This window comes from Cladophialophora yegresii (assembly GCF_000585515.1).
Source record: "Cladophialophora yegresii CBS 114405 chromosome Unknown aczIN-supercont1.7, whole genome shotgun sequence".
NCBI lineage: Eukaryota > Fungi > Ascomycota > Eurotiomycetes > Chaetothyriales > Herpotrichiellaceae > Cladophialophora > Cladophialophora yegresii.
Window position 1 is genome coordinate 2820790 of NW_006913051.1, and position 20145 is coordinate 2840934.

At 55.6% G+C, this 20145-nt stretch overlaps 10 protein-coding genes across 10 annotated transcripts; 4 read left to right on the forward strand and 6 right to left on the reverse strand.

The window, feature by feature from the left end:
* Positions 1 to 694: 694 nt before the first annotated feature.
* On the forward strand, positions 695 to 1650 carry A1O7_10125 (uncharacterized protein; the record flags this gene model as incomplete). Its single annotated transcript, XM_007764109.1, has 2 exons — positions 695 to 1177; positions 1225 to 1650. The coding sequence occupies 2 exons, from the start codon at positions 695 to 697 to the stop codon at positions 1648 to 1650; spliced, it is 909 nt and encodes a 302-aa protein (XP_007762299.1).
* A 2171-nt stretch (positions 1651 to 3821) lies between these two features.
* On the reverse strand, positions 3822 to 4340 carry A1O7_10126 (uncharacterized protein; the record flags this gene model as incomplete). Its single annotated transcript, XM_007764110.1, has 1 exon — positions 3822 to 4340. One exon carries the CDS (start codon positions 4338 to 4340, stop codon positions 3822 to 3824), a length of 519 nt encoding a protein of 172 aa, XP_007762300.1.
* A 1027-nt stretch (positions 4341 to 5367) lies between these two features.
* On the reverse strand, positions 5368 to 6418 carry A1O7_10127 (proteasome subunit alpha type-2; the record flags this gene model as incomplete). The annotated part of the gene is made up of 5 exons (XM_007764111.1): positions 5368 to 5562; positions 5613 to 6142; positions 6196 to 6246; positions 6299 to 6318; positions 6375 to 6418. The coding sequence occupies 5 exons, from the start codon at positions 6416 to 6418 to the stop codon at positions 5368 to 5370; spliced, it is 840 nt and encodes a 279-aa protein (XP_007762301.1).
* A 505-nt stretch (positions 6419 to 6923) lies between these two features.
* On the reverse strand, positions 6924 to 8390 carry A1O7_10128 (uncharacterized protein; the record flags this gene model as incomplete). Its single annotated transcript, XM_007764112.1, has 4 exons — positions 6924 to 7032; positions 7086 to 7362; positions 7419 to 7944; positions 8004 to 8390. The coding sequence occupies 4 exons, from the start codon at positions 8388 to 8390 to the stop codon at positions 6924 to 6926; spliced, it is 1299 nt and encodes a 432-aa protein (XP_007762302.1).
* A 515-nt stretch (positions 8391 to 8905) lies between these two features.
* Positions 8906 to 10366, forward strand: A1O7_10129 (uncharacterized protein; the record flags this gene model as incomplete). Its single annotated transcript, XM_007764113.1, has 1 exon — positions 8906 to 10366. The coding sequence occupies one exon, from the start codon at positions 8906 to 8908 to the stop codon at positions 10364 to 10366; it is 1461 nt and encodes a 486-aa protein (XP_007762303.1).
* Positions 10367 to 10735: 369 nt separating this feature from the next.
* A1O7_10130 (uncharacterized protein) lies at positions 10736 to 11238 on the forward strand (the record flags this gene model as incomplete). Its single annotated transcript, XM_007764114.1, has 3 exons — positions 10736 to 10816; positions 10971 to 11121; positions 11174 to 11238. 3 exons carry the CDS (start codon positions 10736 to 10738, stop codon positions 11236 to 11238), a joined length of 297 nt encoding a protein of 98 aa, XP_007762304.1.
* Positions 11239 to 11414: 176 nt separating this feature from the next.
* On the reverse strand, positions 11415 to 12653 carry A1O7_10131 (actin cytoskeleton-regulatory complex protein end3; the record flags this gene model as incomplete). The annotated part of the gene is made up of 1 exon (XM_007764115.1): positions 11415 to 12653. One exon carries the CDS (start codon positions 12651 to 12653, stop codon positions 11415 to 11417), a length of 1239 nt encoding a protein of 412 aa, XP_007762305.1.
* Positions 12654 to 13381: 728 nt separating this feature from the next.
* A1O7_10132 (uncharacterized protein) lies at positions 13382 to 15334 on the reverse strand (the record flags this gene model as incomplete). The annotated part of the gene is made up of 3 exons (XM_007764116.1): positions 13382 to 14297; positions 14356 to 14763; positions 14820 to 15334. 3 exons carry the CDS (start codon positions 15332 to 15334, stop codon positions 13382 to 13384), a joined length of 1839 nt encoding a protein of 612 aa, XP_007762306.1.
* A 1378-nt stretch (positions 15335 to 16712) lies between these two features.
* Positions 16713 to 18092, reverse strand: A1O7_10133 (endonuclease III; the record flags this gene model as incomplete). Its single annotated transcript, XM_007764117.1, has 1 exon — positions 16713 to 18092. The coding sequence occupies one exon, from the start codon at positions 18090 to 18092 to the stop codon at positions 16713 to 16715; it is 1380 nt and encodes a 459-aa protein (XP_007762307.1).
* Positions 18093 to 18597: 505 nt separating this feature from the next.
* A1O7_10134 (peroxin-4) lies at positions 18598 to 19170 on the forward strand (the record flags this gene model as incomplete). The annotated part of the gene is made up of 1 exon (XM_007764118.1): positions 18598 to 19170. The coding sequence occupies one exon, from the start codon at positions 18598 to 18600 to the stop codon at positions 19168 to 19170; it is 573 nt and encodes a 190-aa protein (XP_007762308.1).
* Between the last annotated feature and the right edge of the window lie 975 nt (positions 19171 to 20145).

A 20145-nucleotide genomic window follows, 5' to 3' on the forward strand; every position in this document is an offset into this window, starting at 1 on the left:
GGGCAGGAGGCTTGGAATTCGTGCAGTGTTCCACCGCCCAGGAAACAGCACGGGAGCAGGACTTGGTAGACGTGGTCAGGCCGTAGGGCGCACAATCGGCAGGCCTGTTGCCGCACTGACCCGCAGTTTTCTCGCTCCTTGCGCCTGTCACAGCAGGTCAAGAGGCCAGTCGCACGCAACCGCCACGCGCCAAGCATTCATGAGCAGGCCTGTCGACGCTTCCATTTCTCGACTTGGATATCCAGAAATGTCAAATCAACGGTGTAGCAAGCCGGCAACGGGCCACTGCAAAGTCGCCAACCCCGTCGCCAGGCCTCACGGAAAGTCGTCTCCGTCTCAGGGCAACGCAAGCTGCCGTCCTTCGAGCCCGTGTCGCAGAGGCCAAGATGTCGCCTAGACGAGAGCCAAGTGCCCAGATCTTGGCCGGGGCGCGACGCAGCGGAAGTGGAGGATTACAGCCAGCTTGAGCGAGCAGGATGATCAAGACCAAGACGTTCGTGTCTCTTGAGTTCTTGGGTTCCTTCTCGTCGCTAGAATCATGTTGGTATTTCATTACACCTCTGCTCCCCATGTTGTCTGTGTTAGAAGCCGTCAACCTGCCCCTGCTACCCGTCGCCGATCAGCTCAACAGCTCTTGCCGCCTGCTCGGTGATGACAACGACTTTCGCATCGAGAGTCCTGCTTGACCATCAGCATGCCCTACGAATCGGACTCGCACCTCCCGAGGCACGCTCCTGTGTACTATGACGGCAACAACCCCTCCACCTCTTCCCAGACGCAGTATTACCGTTCAGCTCCTCGGCCGATACAGCAGCCCCCGATGGCCCGCGTCTCTCCGACCCTTCGAAGTCCCTCTGTACCGCACGGGTTAGACCCCGTGAGATTGCAAACGTCAATATCAAGTGGAGAGTCCGGGTCAACCCTCGGGGCCGAGTACAAGCAATATCCCACATACAAACATTTCCAGTACGGTCCTCAAGTGGAGCGGGGCATCATAGAAGAGTCGATACACCGGCAATCTCGCGCGGGGTCGCAGCATTCAGGAAATCGACCAAATGAAAGCCACCATGGCGGAGCCCCGGTGGTCGAAGACAACTCGGCGATCTTTCAATATATCCAAGAGAAGTCACTAGAGGCCGAAGAAGAGCAAGAAGATGATCATGCTCTGTGGATTCTGGTAAGAGCAATCGCGCTGCTTTGATGACCGTCATTGACCTGTTTCAGTTGTGGATGTCTTTTCTCGACCCGTTCCACTGTTTATTCAGTGCGCTCTACTCCATCTTCGCCGCCGTCCTCATTACCATCCTCGCACCTCTACGCTTATGCAGACAGGACTGCTCTCCCAGCATATCCCTCGTCCGACTCGTGGCGCCATTATTTCGAAATCACCTTCAGCTGATCTACGCCAAATCATTAGACCATGCTCATACCTTTGAGTTTAGTCCATTTTGCCTTGTACTCATACACGCTGTGTCGCCTGTTATCAGCATCGGCAACGCAGTCGCTGCGTGGATCGTGGCAGTATTCTGGGTCTTCGCAATCATCATGGGAAATCCAGATGGGACCGAGAAACGAGATGATGGACGAGCTACGGTTCTTCTCTTGAGGGACTGGTGGGAGAAATGCTTACTGTTTGCGATACGGAAGTAAGATATTTATTACTGTACGGGATATGGAGTCACGAAGCAAATGACCCGACGCTTTTCTACCTCTACTTGAGCGAGCGGTTTTTGTCCTAGGCATTTCGGAGGCGTCTGAGTTCAACGGCATATACCACGGCGCGGGGATTATTCTTCTACAGGTACTATCTCGGCGGGCAATTGAACGGATACATGGTCACCGTCACTTCCATGAAGGACACCCCCTTCTATTCTGGTGGAGCCTAACGCGGCCGATCAATCCCATCCGGCTCGAATACACTTCGAGCACGGCCGATGTTTCGTGTGGCCTGCAACGATGGGCCACCGTCCGGAAACGGGGAGTTGTGGCCTGTGGGAATGCTAAGTTTACAGCATGCCTCGAAAGCGAACCCTGTCTAGGCCGGCGGTTTGGGTAGGCTTCTATACGTCAAGACTCGGATTGCACGTCAGCATTCTGTGAACAAAATGGCTTCAGCATATCATCGAATAGAGATTGTGAAGCTGTTCCGCCCCTTACGTCAATGTGAGGCCACCACCATGCATCATCATACTTCCTACTGTAACATACTTGCATATGCTTAGACTACCGTGCTAAGCCGTGAGTGTGTGTCTTGGCTATTCTGCCAATGGTTGGACAACATGGTCGTTAGTAGTTCGTCTGACCATTCCTGTTCGCCGCCTTCAACACCTTCAAGCCATTGGATGTCGAAGCATCGACACGGCCATCTGCAGCATTATCCGGTATGTCCGTTGGCTGGAGGCTGACAAGTAGACGCATCCGAATCCTCATCCTCCGTTACGAGTAGATGTCCGGTGCACAGCCTGAGCCTGAACCTCACGCTGCAGACATCAGAGCACACGGGTGGCTCCTCGGTTTGGTTCGTGGAAAGTCCGAGACGAGCAAAGTCAAGCACATAAAGCACCCGAACTAACCGGTAATGTATCTGCTACTACATCCCAGTGGGCATGTATACGGCGTGCCTGCCCGGGACAGTCCTCTCGCTGGTCTATCTCGAGCATGACGAAGGTATAGGCATAGGAGCCGCCCTACGCTAGGGTGTTGACGTATATTCTCCCAATAAAGGGACTTCAAACCCTGAAGCCGCAAAAACGTGCCGGCTTCTTGTTGATAACCTCATCCTACCAGGCTTGGAAATGCCAGACTATCCGGTTTTGGGCAACTCCCACAGTGAAGGAGACAAGCTCTCGTCCGGGTTGGGAAGGTGTCCTGTCAAATGGATCACGCTACGCGACCAGGCTTAGTTCCACGATGACTTCGGCATCGCACTAGGGGTCTCGAGAACCCTCTCGTGATGGAAGCTGGAACGGCAGACATCCCGTACCATATCGTACGTACTTACTCGGCGCAGGTCGACAGGGTCGAAGCCAGTATCGCACCTCTCCGGAAATGTCAAGCAGGGCGGCGCTTGAGCTATCCAGCTGGCCTCGAGGACCTGATCGGGAAAGGGACCTGGAGGATCTGGGAAGTTCAACCCAGTCATTCGATCCAGCCAGGAAGCGTCCCCTGAGGATTTCCCCAGTTCATGGCACATGTGCTTGAATCAAGGCCCGGAATGCGGGATGTTCCTTGGTGAATGATGGAACAGTAAGAGCGCAAACCTCGAGACATATCCACGCCGAGATGGATTTTGCGTCGCAAGGACGTTGTCTGCACCATCAGCATCAGTATCAGCATCAGTACCAGTATCAGCACCAGCACCGTCGGACCTCACATTCAATACGCCACTCCAATCAACCTGCGCGATAGGTCAGTCTGTCCCCTGAACGAGCTCGAGGCGTGGGAGTCATTGATGCTTCAGCTGGGCTCCCTCCGCCTCTATCCACCCGAAGCCTGGGGAGGTTAAGCTCGTATGTTCAGTTGTCATCAGGCTACCGCGACACCGAGCGACGTAGATACCTAGGTAGGTGCGCATGGTCTCGTTATGCGACGTCTTTTCCCCTGAGAACCTCGCTCGCCTAACACCGACCGGCACACCCGAGTTAATAGGATCCGAAGAGCATGTAAGCGTCCCATATCCCATATCTCAACATGCCATTCCGTTCGCCAACAAATTAGTTTCTGATCCATGGTACAGTACCTCCCAGCAGCATGGCAGTCAAACAGATAGTCTACACAGTATGCACAAGAATTGAAATCATATACCAGAACCAACTCCATACCTACACAGCCGCCTGGTGGCCCTCCCTCGCCACAAATGCCCCCCGCCGTGCACGCTCACGCTCGCGCTCACGTTCATCCCTGAGCCACGCCCTATGGACCTCCATCTGCTCCACTTCCCCCGTATAGCACCTCATCCACAGGTCATACTCGGCGTTGCGACGGCGCACTTCGGCCAGAACTACGTCGATCTTGCTATGAATGCGGACGAATCCCTCGCAAAGTTCTTCCCGCGCCGGCGCGGGTTGCGAGGCGTCGTCGCTATCGTCACCATCATCGTCGTTGTCGCTTGATGAGGTGCCCGAAGACGACGATGTGGAACTGGAGCACTCGTCGTCACTACCAGCCCCCTGACTCTGAGGGGGCCAGCTGTCGTCGCCTTCATCTCCATCTTTATCTTCATCCTCATCTTCGTCATCGTCGTCGTCGTCGTCGTCGTCGTCGTCGTCGGACGTGCTTGTTCGAGCGTCGTCACTCTCATCATCCTCGGCATCAGCATCGAACGGAGCCGCTTCGCTCATTGCGCTCGAGCCGTCCTCCCAGCGCAGATGCCACGTACACGAGCCGTCGCCCCAACACCGAGGGGCCAGTGGCGTCGGAGGACGAGGATACGCCCTGTACGCGTCGTCCCAATACCGAGGTGGCATTGGCGTTGGCGGACGAGGATACGCCCTGTACATCGTCGATGGCCCGTAGTGGGGACCACAGTATTCTGCGGATTGAGGCTTCGAGTGCCTCGACGTTGACGGGGCGGTCGCCTCCTTGCTATCCACATGGTGGTATTTGTCACAGGATGGGGAATGCGGGCATTGGGGGGGTGGCGGCGTCGTCGCCTCCGGATCGAATCCCATCCGTTGCCGATGAAGCATTGACACTGCATCTGCGTCACGGCACGTGCTCCCATGTTGTTGGAGGTGGTGGCCGTCGACAGGCGAAGGTGACCTCCTGTCCATGACGGTGGACGTTTCGTCGGCTAGGGATCTGATGGCGACCATGTTGGAGACGGCGAGGCAGGGTGTGTGAGACAGGATGTGATTGGGGATTTGGGTATAACGGACACCAGGAGAGCAAGGGATCCGGACGTACAGCGAGATGGCATGGCTATATATGCTCGTAACGGGATGGCACGCTATACTGTTCGTGCTGCATGGCTGACTCTAGGGAGGTCCTCAGCGAACAGAGTTCGGAAAACGAAAGGTGTCAACCACGCAAAAAGTTGAGAAAGCGACAGTGAGAGGAGAACCAGAGTTTGCGGCAAGAAATCCCGCTTGGATGAGGACCTTGATTTGTTTCATTCTTCCCTCACCTTGCGCCGTTGCCGTGCGTGTAATGGTGAAGGGAACCGCAGCATGATACGCCTGTCTCATCAGCCTTGCAGTAGCCATGTTCCAGCGAACAGGTTGCCGGCAGACAATGATCTCTTGAAGACAAAATCCGGTGCATTTGCTCCAGCGAACCGGTAGCAGCAGAGGATGATCCTGAACGACAAAGGCCGGTACATTGCTTCGACCGCGAGGCGTTCTTGCTGGGCCACCTAGGGCTCTAGTCTTACAGATTCGTCAAGTAGTCCTCTATCTCGTCTTTGGTGAGCTTCCGGAACCGGGGACCCACTGCTCCTTCGACACCCTCGTAGCCGAGCAGGTGGTTTGCGGGTTCGCCCACGATACCAATCTCGACGGTGTCGCCGTTCATTTCTCCTTCGATCGTCTCCTTGAGCGTCAATAAGGCAATATGGATAGCGTCCTGCAGTGGACTGTTAGTGGACAAATCTGCTTCGTGCTGATTCTCCTCACCTCCAGCTCTAGCGAGTCGTTGTATCGCTTCTCCAGGAACGTCTTTGCGCTTGTCGCGCTCTTGCCGATGGCCGTGGCCTTCCAGGGAAAGTAACTCCCGCTGGGATCGACCTGGTATAAGCTGGGACCGCCCTTCAGAATGCCGCCAGTTTTCCTGCTCGCCAACTTGGCCTCTGCCTCGGTCTCGCCTTCTTTCGCTTCCTTGGTCTCCGGCTCGATGCCGTCGTCCCATCCTGCGATCAGCAAACTCACGCCGTACGGTCTCACACCGCCAGACTGTGTCGCTTCTTGCATCACTCTTGCCACATCCTGCACCAATATCCGCGTCGGAGGATACTCGTTGTAGATGCGCTTGTAGTTTGTGTGTGAGACCTTACGGGCCTTGTCGACAAGGACTCTGTAGTCGGGACCCATGCCGCTATAGACCATGCCGATGTTGGGTGTGATGAGCGAGACTTTCGAGAGCGAAGGCGGGTCGATCAGAGGGGATGAGGATTTCTTCTCCGTTGCAAGGACGATCCCATTCGTCGCTGTGCCATGGTCGTAAGTGGGATGCTTCCAAGTCCAGCTGGAGATATCGTACCTTTTATGCCTAACGACGTAACACCTTGGTTGACTGCATTGAGGGCATATTCTGGATATTTAATGAGCTTCGCGCAGGAGATGACCCTCAGAATGATCTGTACCTATTTGAACCAGCTTGCCGCTGCACGAGTCAGTCCATTGGCCACTGCGCAGTGAAGCAAACACAGGCCGACTTACCTGGGTGAGAAAGTCGTGAGCGAGAACGAATATCTGTCCGCCATGTCGGCGTTGCTGTGTACGGACCTGACGAGGTCGCACTACTCGTATAGCTAGGAACGCTAGGACACAGAGAAAGACGTGAAAGGGATAGGCGACCTAAAGCACAGCACAGGATTTGTACAGAAGGTGAAGATGGAGGAGGCTCATTCATGCGGAGGACGAGACGAGGCTGCAGGTCAATGGCGCGTTCAGCTGAGAGGGGAATTATGATCCACCGTCATATGGTACGGTGGACTATTACACCCGCATCACAGTCGAGCCTCTCCTGCCTCTCTGGCCTTCCATTCTCAAGGAACACCAGCACGATTCGACTTCTCTCGCGTGCCCAGTTCATGCTCCAAACAAGGCGTTAGCAAGGTGTAAATGGGGAAAGTCTCTCGGAAAATCGTATGTTGACACGCCTATCCTAGCATACCTCCAGACCCTGTTGGCTTCGGGGAGCCACCAGATGAATTCTATGTCCCGGCTACACTTGGTATCGGACTTTTCCCGTACTTGTGACTGAGCCTATAGCATGGCGTTTGGGCCGGCGGTGCCGGCTCTCATGGGTGGACCTTCGTGCTTTTCGTCCTTGCCTAGTGTCTGTGATGCTGGCCAGTATTGTCTGAAGTCATGTCTGGATCCAGGTTAGTTCAGTTTAACGCAGCCCGTGGGAGGGTTAAAACGCACCCGAGAAGATATGCACTTTCCAACATCTTCCTTCGAGCCTCTGGCGAAGTATTCATCGTCTTAAAGGGCTCAGCTGACGTTGCTGCTGTCTCAGGGTCCGTATCCCTCAATGCACAAGTATTGCCATAGCTGACGGGATTGGTGATCTCCTGATACTTCTGTCTCCGGATCTCGGCGTATTTGTCTAGCAGAGAGTCGTCGCAGCTCTTGCGAAGCACACCGATCAGACAGTCGGCGAGCCCGCCTGCGTCACATATGCCGCCGGTCAAGCCCATCCCTGGCAGGAACCATAGTCAGTGCCGGCCACGAGTACGGAGAAGAGGACTTGCTTACCGCCAAATGGAGAACACGCGTGCGCCGCATCTCCGGCGAGAAAAGCTCGCCCTTTTCGATACGATCTGGCGCTCCGTTGATGAATACGATAGGGGCTGACTACCTCGATCTTGTATGCGTCCTTGGAGAGCGGTTTTGGACCAGGGAAGATTGCCTCGAACTTATTGTGCACGTTCGCGAGTACCTCCTCCTTGGTCAGATGCTCCTGCTCGTTGTACGAGACGCGGTACAAGCCCGTCGGATCGATCTTCCCCACCATGCAGAAATGCTGGGGGTGGACGATGAATTGTCCTCGTTGGAATCCGTAGTCACGGAACGGATACCTGACATTGCATGCGACCAGCCACTGTGGCAGCGTGAAGCCGTCGTACCCCAAATCGAGGATCTTCCGCACGGTTGACTTCCCGCCATCTGCCCCGACCAGGTACTCCGCTGTGATCTTCTTGGTGCCTGCTGGTGTGTCGCATGAGGCTGTTATGGAGTCGTCGTTTTCCGTGATGTCGCTCACACGGTGATTGAAGAGGATCTGGCAGAATGGTTGGACCCACTGGGGACTCATACAACGCTCTCCCACGGGGAACTTACTTTTGCGCAACTGTAATCGCTGAGATGCCGCTGAATGATCTTAGCCAGCTGAAACTGACCACAAAGCACGGCGTCAAAGGACCCAGGGATCCTGTCTTCGGGCTTGAATTCGGCGACCGTCTTGTTGTCGATGGTGATCCATCGAAGCCTGAAGTCATAGTCCGAGGTTTCCATGCCCACCTTACGCGCGTCGGCGGCGATGCCAGCTCGTTCAAGTTCGACTATGGCTGGTGGCCCGTACGCCATTGCGCGGGGAGAGTCATCGATGTCCGGGAGGGCCTCAAGGAGGAGGACGTTGACGCCTGCTTTGGCTAGTAAGAGGGTCGTAAGAAGGCCAACAGGTCCTGCTCCCACGACCACAACCTCGGTATCTAATGATGGTGCCATGCTGCCGATTTCTTGCTCGAAGTACTTCCTTCGACTTTGGCCGCGAGATTGCTGCTGACTTGGCAGAACAAGACACGGCCCGCGTCAATATACAGGCTGATGCTGTTATGCTCCAAATACGCCTCGATGAGATCTACCCCACACATACCACCCTCTCTTCCAGTCCGGGGAAGGTGGAGAACGAGTTTCGTGAGATTGTACTGAGTAGAGTGATCTCCGCATGAAGGGCCCGTTGGGGGAAGCCGTACAAGTATCAATTCCGTATGTGGCATCGGCAAACAGCCCAGTTGCCCCGTAACAGAACCTCGAGCCATTTAAGATAGGTCCGAACTCTTGGAGAATATTCTGCGAGACGTGTGTGAACCATACAAATGGGAGTCACTCAGTACCCTTCCAGAGACCAACGAAACATCCAAGAGGAAGCAGGATTGGGCACATAGTGTGTACTGGCACAAACGCACGACGACCGCGGTACTGTACCCTCGTCGACTCGGACCAGTTCGCCAGGAAACAAGATGTCGCTCGACCTCTCCATCAACAGCTCGCGCGATCTGACCCTCGAGCTATGTACCTTCTTCAGCAACCTCACGCTCTCCGACCTGCCAGCGGACCTAATCCAAATGGCCAAAGCGAGCATACTCAACAGCATGGGGTGCGGGCTTTCCTCCTCGCCGTCGTCACTCCCTGCGGCCGCCAAACTCTACAAAGCGATAGATCCACTCTCGAAAACTCCACGCCAGGCAACAGTGCTGGGTATGCACGAGCGCGCAACTCTCGACGACGCAGCACTGCTGAATGGCATGAGCATGACGGCCCGCTTCTACGACGACACGCATCTAGCCACGCTGGTGCATCCTTCTGGTCCACCCTTAGCTGCCATCTTGGCGTATGCAGAAGTAAATGGGCTCAGTGGCCAGGATGTACTTCTGTCGTTCATAGTCGGCGTCGAGACGGGCTTGAGCATCGCTCACGCGCTCGGGCTCGGCCCCTACAAGAGGGGCTGGCACATGACAAGTATAGTCGGCTCATTTGCCGCTGCCGCCGCAGTGGCAAAGCTCATGAGGCTCGACGCCCAAGGAATGGCGACGGCACTGGGCCATGCGAGCAGCATGACTAGCGGGTCAAGGAACGTGTTCGCCACCGACACCTTGATCATGCATGCGGGACGGACGGCACAGAATGGAATTCTCGCGGCGAGGTTGGGGAGGGAGGGTTTCGGGAGCACAACCCACGCCATAGAGAAGTGGATTAAGTTGATTTCTTCGACGGACGAGGGCACCGATGTTAGCCGCATTGCCGAGTTGTTAGATGCTGAAAAGGGAGAGCGCTGTTGGCTGATCATGGAGAATGCATTCAAGCCGTATCCTTGCGGGATTGTCATCCATCCGCTCATCGACGCTGGAATTGAAGCACATAAGTACTTCTTCAAGGACGGTCAAAGTCCACTGCGCAACAAGAAGTCGGAGGATGCGCTCGAGACGTTCACCAAGATCGAAGCGACGGTGACTCCGATGACGATCCGTCTCTGCGGCGTCCAGCAGCCTAAGAAATTCATGGATATCATCTTCAGCAGCCACCATGGTCTAATTGTGGGTCTCATCTACGGCAAGGGCGGCATACGAGAGTACTCGGAGAGCGTCGCGAACGATGCGCTGATTGTCGGACTGAGAGATCGCGTCACTCTCGTGCCAGACGAGGCGGTGGAAGATGACCAGACGTGGGTCAAATTCTGGTACGTTGCGGCCGACGGAACGGAACAAGTGAAGGAGATCCGGGTTGAGCATGCACTGGGGTCATTGAAGAACCCAATGACAGACGAGCAGCTGAATGCGAAGTACACGGACCAGGCAGCCGAAGGAAGATTGAATGAAGGTGATATTCGCAAGAGTATCGCGCAGTGCTGGGCGATGGACGAGATCCCCAATGTTCAGCCCTTTATGCGGTTATTGGTACCAGGACCAGGGTCGAGTTCGTAGCATTCAATTTCTCGATGGATCAGGTAGACTTGATAAGACGCCATTTCACCTTCTTCTTCCATCACTTATCTCACGCGATAGTTTGCGGAAAAGGTCGAGAGGAATGCGAGTGAAAGGTAAGTGAAAGGTGATCGATCAGGAAGAGGAAGACGAGTTGCCGGTGCCAAGACGAGCTCCCATTGGCCGGTACCTTTTTCGCAAGCTGCGTCGCTGCTCCCTCTCGGAGTTGGCAGAGCTTCACCATTCGACTACAGCTCGCACCCACCTCTCAATCCGCAATCATTCCTCAAGAGCAATCGATACACAGGTAAACCATACCTCTGCTCGTCCTGGTAGTGGTACTGACACGGCCGAGTGCAGCTTACAAAAATGCCGGACGACAATGTTGCGGGCCCTCCCTTGCCGGTCGCGAAAGGAAAACCAGTCAGCGAAGCTCTGTTGAACGAGAAGGTATGTTAGGGGAAGAGCTCTCTCGAACGGTGCAAGATCTTCTTCAAGGGGCGGCGTGCGCATCTCTGGAGAGTGGCCACGGAACGCTATCTTCTCCTGCTCCTACGGCATTGGAAGGCACAAGACAACGAGCACGAGCTAACGGGTTCTTCAGTGGGATCGTGCCATATCCTCGCTGGTGATCAGATCAGGACTCGGTTTCTCCTTCGGTGTTATATTTTCGGTATTGCTGTTCAAGCGGAGAGCGTGGCCCGTATGGTTGGGCACAGGGTTTGGCGCAGGAAGAGCTTGGGAAGAAGCTGATGGTTAGTCTCACACTTTCGGGAACGTCCTCCGCTTTGCTGACCATTGTGCTAGCGAACTTCAAGAGAGGCGACACATTCACCGCGGACGGTCTAAGGAAAGTGAGGACTGATAGGTGACGGAGGCGTGCAAGAGGAAGCCTCGCTTGGCTCTGCCAGAACCATGACTATCCAAAGTACAAGTTTGTACAACATGTACAGCCATCGCCGAGAGCGAAACGCGGAGTTCTTTGGCGGTTGAGTCTTCCCAGTCTGATTAATGCCTACATTCGTGCCGACCGTCTTGGAGCTGCATCTCATCTACTCGACTTCTCGTTCTCTATCTCGCGGCGTATGCTTTCGAGCTCTGCCTCTCGCTTCCTCAGATGCGACTCGAGCCCGTCGATCTGCTCCGATACCAAGGCCAGGTCGTCTCGGAGCCTCTTCAAGTCTCCGCCTGACGTGTTGGCATCTTCCGAGTTCAATGCCACGTACTGCCGCTGCTTGTATTCGAGCATCTGCTGCGCCTCTCGTTTGACCAGGGTCCAATTCGTCTTGCCCGGCTGTCTTGGACCTCCATTCTCCGTCTTTTGCTTTCGTCTCCTATCCGAGGCCGCAGTCGCCGCATCGTGCTGGGCCTCGAGTTCCCTCAACTCTCGCAAGAGCCGTACCTTTTCCAGGTCTTCATCCTCGACCACGTCTGAGAAATCGGTCCCTTTCGGCTCGTAGGCGGAACCACCTCTGCCCCCAATGCGGCTAAGGTAGGCGTCGCCGAACTTGGCTTTCCGTCCAGTCGAAGTGTCCTCGTCGTATTTGTTGGGCCTGTTCCGGACACTGTCGATCTGGTAGTCAATTTGATTCCCCTCGAAACTGGCTCGCAGACTCGGAGGGACGGTGCGCGGTATCCGGAACCCTTCGTGGCGATAGTTGAGAATGTGTAGGAATGCGAGACAAGCATCCTTCGATATGGTCTTGCGGCCACTCGTGTTGACCAGATTCCAAGCACTCCTCACATCCGTGTCTGGCACATCCAGACTGCCGTAGAGTGTATGCAAGCTCTCAAAGCTGATTTCTCCCCTGCGGTCCTTGTTCGCCGAATAGATCTCCTCGTACTTGCGCTTGTCACCCGGGTTCATGTACCAGTCAAACCCGTCTTTCAGGCCAGCATCTTCTTCGTCATCCTCGATCCTCTCAAATTGCGCCTGCGAATGGCCGGTCAAGGCGCGGTTCGCCTGGACTAGGTGTGCTTTACTCTCGGGAATCAGCCAATCTGGCAGGCTTTTCGGCACGTCCTGGTATTCCCCGTTGACCAAGTCGAAGATCAGACGCATCGCGACACAGAACTCTTCAAAGTCTAGCTCGCCGTCGCCGTCGACGTCGGCCAGATCCCACACCCTCTCGAGCTGGTCATCTCTCAGTTGCGAGTTGCGGAGGACATTGGCTGCGGCCTGGTTCGTCAGCCGCGACGACGGCGAGGCGGGTTGTTGGACCAGCGAGGAGAAGATCTCCCAGTATCGGTCGATTTCCCACTTCTCGATTCGTTTGGTGCCAGACATATTGGTGGGAGCAAATGAAGCGGTGGATGACGGGTCTAGGTCGAACAACTGCGGGAACAGGAAGCGTGCGGTGGGGGAAGTCAATAGAGGGAAACCAATCCCCAAGCAAAGTACATGCCACGCGCTTCAGAGAAATGCTGCAACGACTTTGGACCAAACGTCTGACTTCCCGTTGTAGACTGGTGATAGCAGAGTAGCAGTTACTGCGTTGCACAGGCAGTGTATTGTGTACACAGCAGGGTACCTGGTACAGTAAGCGACGCCGGCGATAGCCTTAGCCTTCAGCCTTGGCTTCAGCCTCACCCAGAAGCCACAAGTTAGGTACCATCACAGCCCGAATCACGAGTTACCTCGACGTCACTCCCCAAGGGAGATTCCATCTGGGTGGCCTCCCGCCTCGCCCGTCTACTCCCTGATTTCGCACTTGTTGACTGCCAACCCTACCCTCCAGTGCCTCCCTTCTGGCAAAGCCGGCAGCACAAGCTGCGCACTACAGTTAGCTCCTACTGTGCATCCCCGGAGTCTACTTGATGAGCTCATCAGTCGTTACAGGTCAAGCATTCTGAGGGCGAAGAGGCGTTGACGGGCTGCTGATTCATGTCATGCGGCGATGTATCCAGAACAGGATCCGCTGTTTGAGTTGTTGCAAATGCGTGCAAATTCATTAGCAGGCGCTGGCTGAATGCATCTGTCACTACGGCTCGTCTCTGCTCGTTTCCTGCATTCAACTACACCGGCACAGGGCATCCGAAGCTGACGGCGACGGTTCCCCCAGGGCCGAAAACAGCAATCAGACCTTCAATGGCAGCCCAGGTACCCATTCCACAGCATGCAAGGCCAAGGAGAACGTAGATCAGTGCAATGGTGCTTCTGAACCAAGTCTTCTTGTAGCCCCTAATCCACCGCTTTAAGCCGTCGTCGTGTCGGATTGTTTCGCGCGTGGCCGGGTTGAAGCCTTCGCCAGGAAGTTCAGCAGCCTTGTGGATGATGCTGCTCATGTACATCATGCCCGGAAAGGTGTATGTGAAATTCATCATGAAGACGGCGCCGACAAAGCTGACAATGCCGTTGAGGTTGGGCACCGCCCCAGCGACGATGAATGCGAGGATCCAATAGCATGGTCCTAAGAGGTACCAGAAGATCTTGCCCTTCTTTTCAACAATCGAGGGGAATTTGAAGACAGCCTGGAAGACTTCCAGGTACACCGTCTTCATGCCGATGTTGAAATACATGATGATGGCGATCCAACCGGAGAGAAGTCGGAGCACGTTGCCGGCAGTCTGCAGGCCATATGGGTTGACTACGTTGACGATGTTGTTGGCAGAGTATTGACCGTAGAAGGAGTAGACAAAGACACCGAAGAACATGTAGACAAGGCAAATGAAGGCTTGGGCAAGAAACATGCCTTTCCAGAAGTCCAGCGGATGTCTCATCTCGGAGAGGAAAGCCACGAAGAGGAGAGCGCCAGCGTAGGCGTAGACCATGGTGTTCACAGCATTGAAGGTAGCCGCAAAACCTGGAGCTTGCTGTTGATACTGATCTGGTGGGATGCCAGCAAAGACTTTGATGGGCTCGATCGTCTGAATAAGCGTCGACCTGGTGATTGCCGGGTAGTAAGGCGCGAAATGTGAGCAAGCCACCATACTGTTGTCACGCTGGTCAGCAAGCCATGTCACCAGAACCCCCGAGGGAGAATACTGACCAGATGATGAAGTTCACAATATTCATCCACACCGCGGCATTCGAAATCCATCCAATCTTTCTCAGGCTTCGAATGAATCCTCCAAGCATTCCGACAGCCATGATGACGACCATCATAGCGACGAAGCAAACGCCCGAATGAGCAATCTGTTCAATGTTCAAAGCCTTGCTGAAGATCAAGATGGCCACGGTGAAGAATTGCTGGAGCGACTGGGCGACGTTGATGAAATGGCGCATCCTCACGCCGAAGAGGCGCAGGAAGGGATCACCGAAGCTCTGCATTGGGTAGCGGGAAGAGTCGAGATCGAGGAATGTTTTCCAGATCACCCAGCCGCCCCAGGCGGCGAAGATGCCGAAGATGAGGTAGAGAGCTACACCGGTGCCGTAGCCCACGCTGGCAAAGACAAACCTGTATTGCACTGTCAGTCACGATCGGGGTGTATCTGATTCTCCGGGAGTACTGACGGTGCACCAGACCAACCCAGAATGTCAGTGGTGATGAGGAAGAACATCTGGCCCCAGCTGGCAGTTCGGAGTGCACGAGCAGCAGTACGCCATTCCGCATCTGAGACCTTCAGCGCAGACTCGACAGACCGGTCATTGCCCACGTCAGTGACACCACCAGCCGGCTGCTTCTCGTCAAGATGCGCCAAAGTCTGAAGTCTCGTCTCCTTCTCTGCTTTCGCCTTCTTTCGGCCGTCCTTTGAGAAGACGTTCTTGATCGAGTCGCGAAGGGGAGAGCCGTGCTCGGCCTGGAACACTCTGTTCTCTTCAAGCTCCATTTCACGCTCGATCTTGGCCCAGTAGACGTATTCTTCGTACGTCACGGTGCTGTCGGTACGGGCGGCGAAACCCCATACGCGCTCCATGACCTGCGGCTTCTCAGTGGCACTGGGCGCGACAGATGGCTTGCGCATCTGCTGCTCGGTCACCACATCCAGCTCGGGGGCTGGATGTGTTACGGGGGCGATATGCTCCATGGCTGAAGGATAATGGAGTGGGTGAACGAAAGAGACACAGGAACGAAGTCGTCCATTGCAAGGAAAGCAGGGTCGTCGCTACTGATAAATGGACGACCACGCGAGCGGAGCTGTCTGATCGCATCCTAGCCATCGCTCTTTCCGATGTAACATGGGATGAACACACGGACGATTAGGCAGTTGCGGTATGGCCATTGGCGGCCGCTTGAGATTGCGTAGCGATGTTAGCGGTATCTCGCGCTCCTCTTGATAAGATGAAGCTTGCTTGGGTGGCACTTTTGATACGATGAAGCTTGCTCGGGTCGTACAAGCACGACAAGCAGCGCCGCTACGATTGGCGGCCTGACCAACATGGGTCCGGAGGATGAGCAGCCGGGGTGGTGGAGGCTCGTGGTGTGCCATTTCGAACTGACAAACGAGGCAGGCGTAGAGATGCAACGTTTCATCGCCGCCGTCAATCCGGCGGAGACACGGCTAGCGATGAGATGGCCCAGCGTGTGATCTGCGTTATAGACTGAATTCACCCCGGACACGCTAAGCACGAATCATCCCCAAGCGGGAAGGTGACAAGCTTCGAAGCCTGAAAGCTTCCTTCGATTCGACCTCGAGCTTCTCGAGGATCGTCAGAAACCTTGGCAATGGCAAATCCGTCTTCCTTTGATCGGAGATAAAGACGCCATTGAGGTCCCGCGTGTCAGTCACGCGACCAGCACGTGAATATGCGCGTGTCGGGAGAGTACCCTTATGTACCCATCTTCCGCCCCAGACAATCATCGTCCAGGACGATGTACCCTATTCGAAATGCGATACCATTCTCGGCAGACTCATCATCAGTATCCAAACCTGCGGCCCGTTGCAGGTGGACCTTGCGAGTGGTTGCCGGAGACTGCACCTAATGGAGCACCAACAGAGGACGGAAACGCGGCAGTGGTCCGAGGTCGTTCATAGCGCCGACACTACCTTGTGGTTAGTCGCTCGATCGTTCCTTTGAGATCAGGCTATATCGATGTCTACCCACCTGGGCACCCACTCTCCATAGCGGGATCAAATCTTGCATGCTTTCTCTATGTCCATGGGCTTTCACTCTCCCTTGATGTACGTGTGCGGATTGGTGCTTCGCACATCCTCTCCACCATGCACAAGCAGGCTCCAGCGACGACCCGCCACCGACCGAACAAGATGGCAAATCCTGACATGGTATTGAGACAGCTCGTGATGGTTGGAGCTGCTTTGCCTATCGATTCCCGACTTGGTCCATTGGCATCTGATACGCAGCAGAGGACATGGTCGGAGGACAGGTTGTTGGTCGCGCGTGCCGAGACGTGTCCCTCAGATCCCGGAGCGCAAGGCAGGACATCAGCGACTCACGGGCTCTCAATCATGAATCTACAAGCTCCTCCTTGACCGCCACTATCTTCCGCTCCTGGACCTCGAGTTTCACAGCCTGAGCAGGTGTATCTACGCTGATCTCGAGCTTCTCTTTCTTCATTCTCCTGTCACTAGCCTTCCAACCACGTATCTCAGCCTTGCACAAGCCCGTGCCCGCCAGATCGCACTCCCCACACCTCCGTCCCACGGGCAAACAGACCGTCTGCCCCAGCCCGACCAGCATCTTGTTGATCTCGTGCCATTTGTCCCGGGGCAACCACCCCTCAAGCCACATCCTCGTCTCCTCCGGCGTCTTCGTCTTGTGCCAACCCCAAAGATTCGTGATCCGGTGGACGTGGACGTCCACCCCGATGCCTTCGTCCTTCCCCCACGCGGCCGACATGCACAGATACGCCATCTTGGGTCCCACGCCCGGGAGGCGCACCAGGCCCTCCACACTGTCCGGTATGTCGGAGTTGTACTCGTCCTTCAAGATCCTAGCCACCTGTTTGATGTACTTTGTCTTGTTGTTGTGGAAGCCGACCTTGCCAATGAGACTGTCGAGGTGTGTCGCATCGCAGGAGATGACGTTCTCAATATTTAACGCGGATTGTGGGAGCTGGAGCTTGCCTTGCCCATCGCCGTCTCGAGGCCCCAGTTCAGTATGGAGGCGCTGCATCGCCGCTGCGGTGACAGTGTCTTTCGTCTGCGAGGAGAGCATCAGCGCGGTGAGCGTGTGATATCTCTGGTCCCGTGGCGGCGCAGCCCGCCAGTAGAGGTCTTCACATCCCATGGTGTCGACCGGAGCGGTGGGGTTGCGCTGCCGCATGGCTTTGATGATGCTGTAGATCTCCTCCCAGTTGAAGGGGGCTTGGATGCGTACTTTTCCCGCTCCTGCGTTAGATGGAGAGCCAATTTTTCGTGCTGGAATCTTAGGTCTTGCTCTTGCTCTCGCTCGTCCGCCACCACTCGGTGATGCTTCGAGTGGGACAGCCTCAGCTCCTAGTTCATCGCGTTCTGTGTCTGCATCCTCCTCCTTGACATCCCGGGGCGATGCCCCAGGTGTCTCGTGCTTCGTCACCGTCCCTGCCACAACAGTATCATTCAAGGGCGTCTCGGTGCCGAATTTCCGCTTTCTGCTTGAACGCCGCGAGGTAGGAACTGCGTCTTCGATATCTGGAATTAGATTCCTGGGGCTCTCTTCGCTTGTAGGACTCCCAACTCCCTGTACTTCCGCATTTTCCTCCTCTTTCACCTCAGCTCGTTCATCAAAGCCCAGCGCGAAGGATGCCAATCGCTTCGAACTTCGTGTCGTTCGCCCCGTGCGGGCGTTAGGCGACAGCGCAGAGAAGATCCGCGTTGTGTCTTGAGCAATGCGCGAGGTGCGCATATTGAGTAACCGGGGCAGAAGGTTGGAAGCACTCTAGGAAAAAGAGCCTCAACGTTCTGGGCCAGGTGGAATCGTAGAACCACTGCTTCAGATGCATACCACAGTACTCCGTAGATCTTGCATTCCCCTTAGGCGATGATCGCCGCCACAGCACAGAAAGTTGCTGCAGGGATTTGTCCCAGGCACTTTTAGCGGGTCTCTTTGGTCCCCGCGACGCGCGCAACGAGGCACGTCGATCAGGCACAACCTCGGCTGGAGTCTAAGGCTGGAGTGCTTAATTGATCGATGTGTTTGGGCGGCGCCTCGAGGCTGGCGAGGCTGCCCTGCCAACAACCCTCACCACCAACGCTTCACTAAGCCGATACTTTGGAAGTCATTTACTACAGTACCTCGTGTTGTGTGCAGTATTGTGTGGCCGCTGTAGCTCGCACAGCTCTCCACAGCTCTCCACACCTCTCCTCCACGACCCTCCCCTACCTTCCTGCGGACACTCCGCGCCCTAACCATGACATCCACCCCGCGGTCCAGCAAGTCGTCGTCGATCAAAAGCGCACTCCGACGCCTCACGCAGGAGCTCGCCGAGCTGCAAACCAACCCCAACGACGCCGTTCTGCACCTCGGCCCTTCCAACGACGAGGACCTCTTCCAGTGGGAAGCCGTGCTCAAGGGCCCGCGCGACCCAGCCTCTCCCTACTTCGGCGGCCTGTGGCTGCTCTCCATCGCGGTGCCGCCCACCTACCCGATGGTGCCGCCCAAGGTGCAGTTCATCACGCCGATCTGTCATCCGAACGTGCACTTTTCGACCGGCGAGATCTGTCTGACGTTGCTGAGCGGCGAGCACTGGGCCCCGATGTACACGCTGTCAACCACCATGGGGGCTATCCAGCAGCTGCTGAGCTCGCCGGGGCTGGACAGTCCATTGAACGTGGATGTTGCGAACCTGTATCGCGAGAATGATACGGTGGGTGCGGAGGGGCTGGTGAGGTTCTGGACCGGCGCGAAGAGGTGGGCGGGCGAGGGCAAGGGCGGGTGGCTGAGTGAGAGGAGGAAGGGCACGGGCGGGAAGTTGGGCGAGTAGACCGTCTCCAGGCGCTGGTCCTGTGCTGTACTGTGCTGTGTCGTGGCGTGAGGATTAGGTCCTTAACACACGCACACATGGTAGACGCGCAGTGCCAGACATTTACGAGCAAGGATTGTGTCGTTCGGGGTGCATGTACCGCGAAACGGCGTTTTGCAGCCACGGATCACTTGCATGGGCATGTACGTATGTATGAATTAGCGTGTTAGGTCCTGAGGAATAGGCTCTGTATGTGCGAAGATCATATGGACTTTCCAGTATTGCCATAGGACTCCATGCCACCCAGGAAGCCACCAACACTGCACCGCCGTGAGTGCGGGTCTCATGCAGATCGGGTATCTGGCCGAGTCTCTGATCTATGGCTTTTCCATCCAGCTCATTTCGTTCTGTAAGCCTGAGGTCTCCAAGCAGGTGTTGCGCCGGTTACATAGCGCATTGGCTTCATTTTATGACCAGTGGTCGTCAACGAGAAGCTTGCACCAACCTGGTCCCCATTCAGCCGGTAGGAATAGATACCTTGCTAGACAAGCACAACTATACTTCTAACAAGAGTCGGTGACCAGCCTAGCCGCAATCGATTGTGGGTTATCTGTATTTATAGGCCACCGCCAAAGGGTCCAGCAGTATTTCGATTCGTTAGTGAAGCGATTCCTACTGTTCCAAGCGCTAAGAAGATGTCGGACTAATGGTGGACTAACTTGATCGACTTGATTGACTTGCAAGCGCTCTGGCGCCATGACAAGCGCCGCCGTCAGGGGAATAAGCAGCGGAATCAAGAGCCCTGGAATGAAAGAAGCTGGTGGATGGAGCCTGGGCGCGGAGGGAAGGCCACTGTTCGGTTGCGGCTCTGGAAGCAATCAATGCCTGATAGCACGAGAGAGTTGCAGATATTCGGATTCTCTGTGACGCTGGCCGGAGAGAAGAGCTGGAACCGGCTGAAGTAGTTGTGAGCAGCGGGTAAGGTGTAAGTGTAAT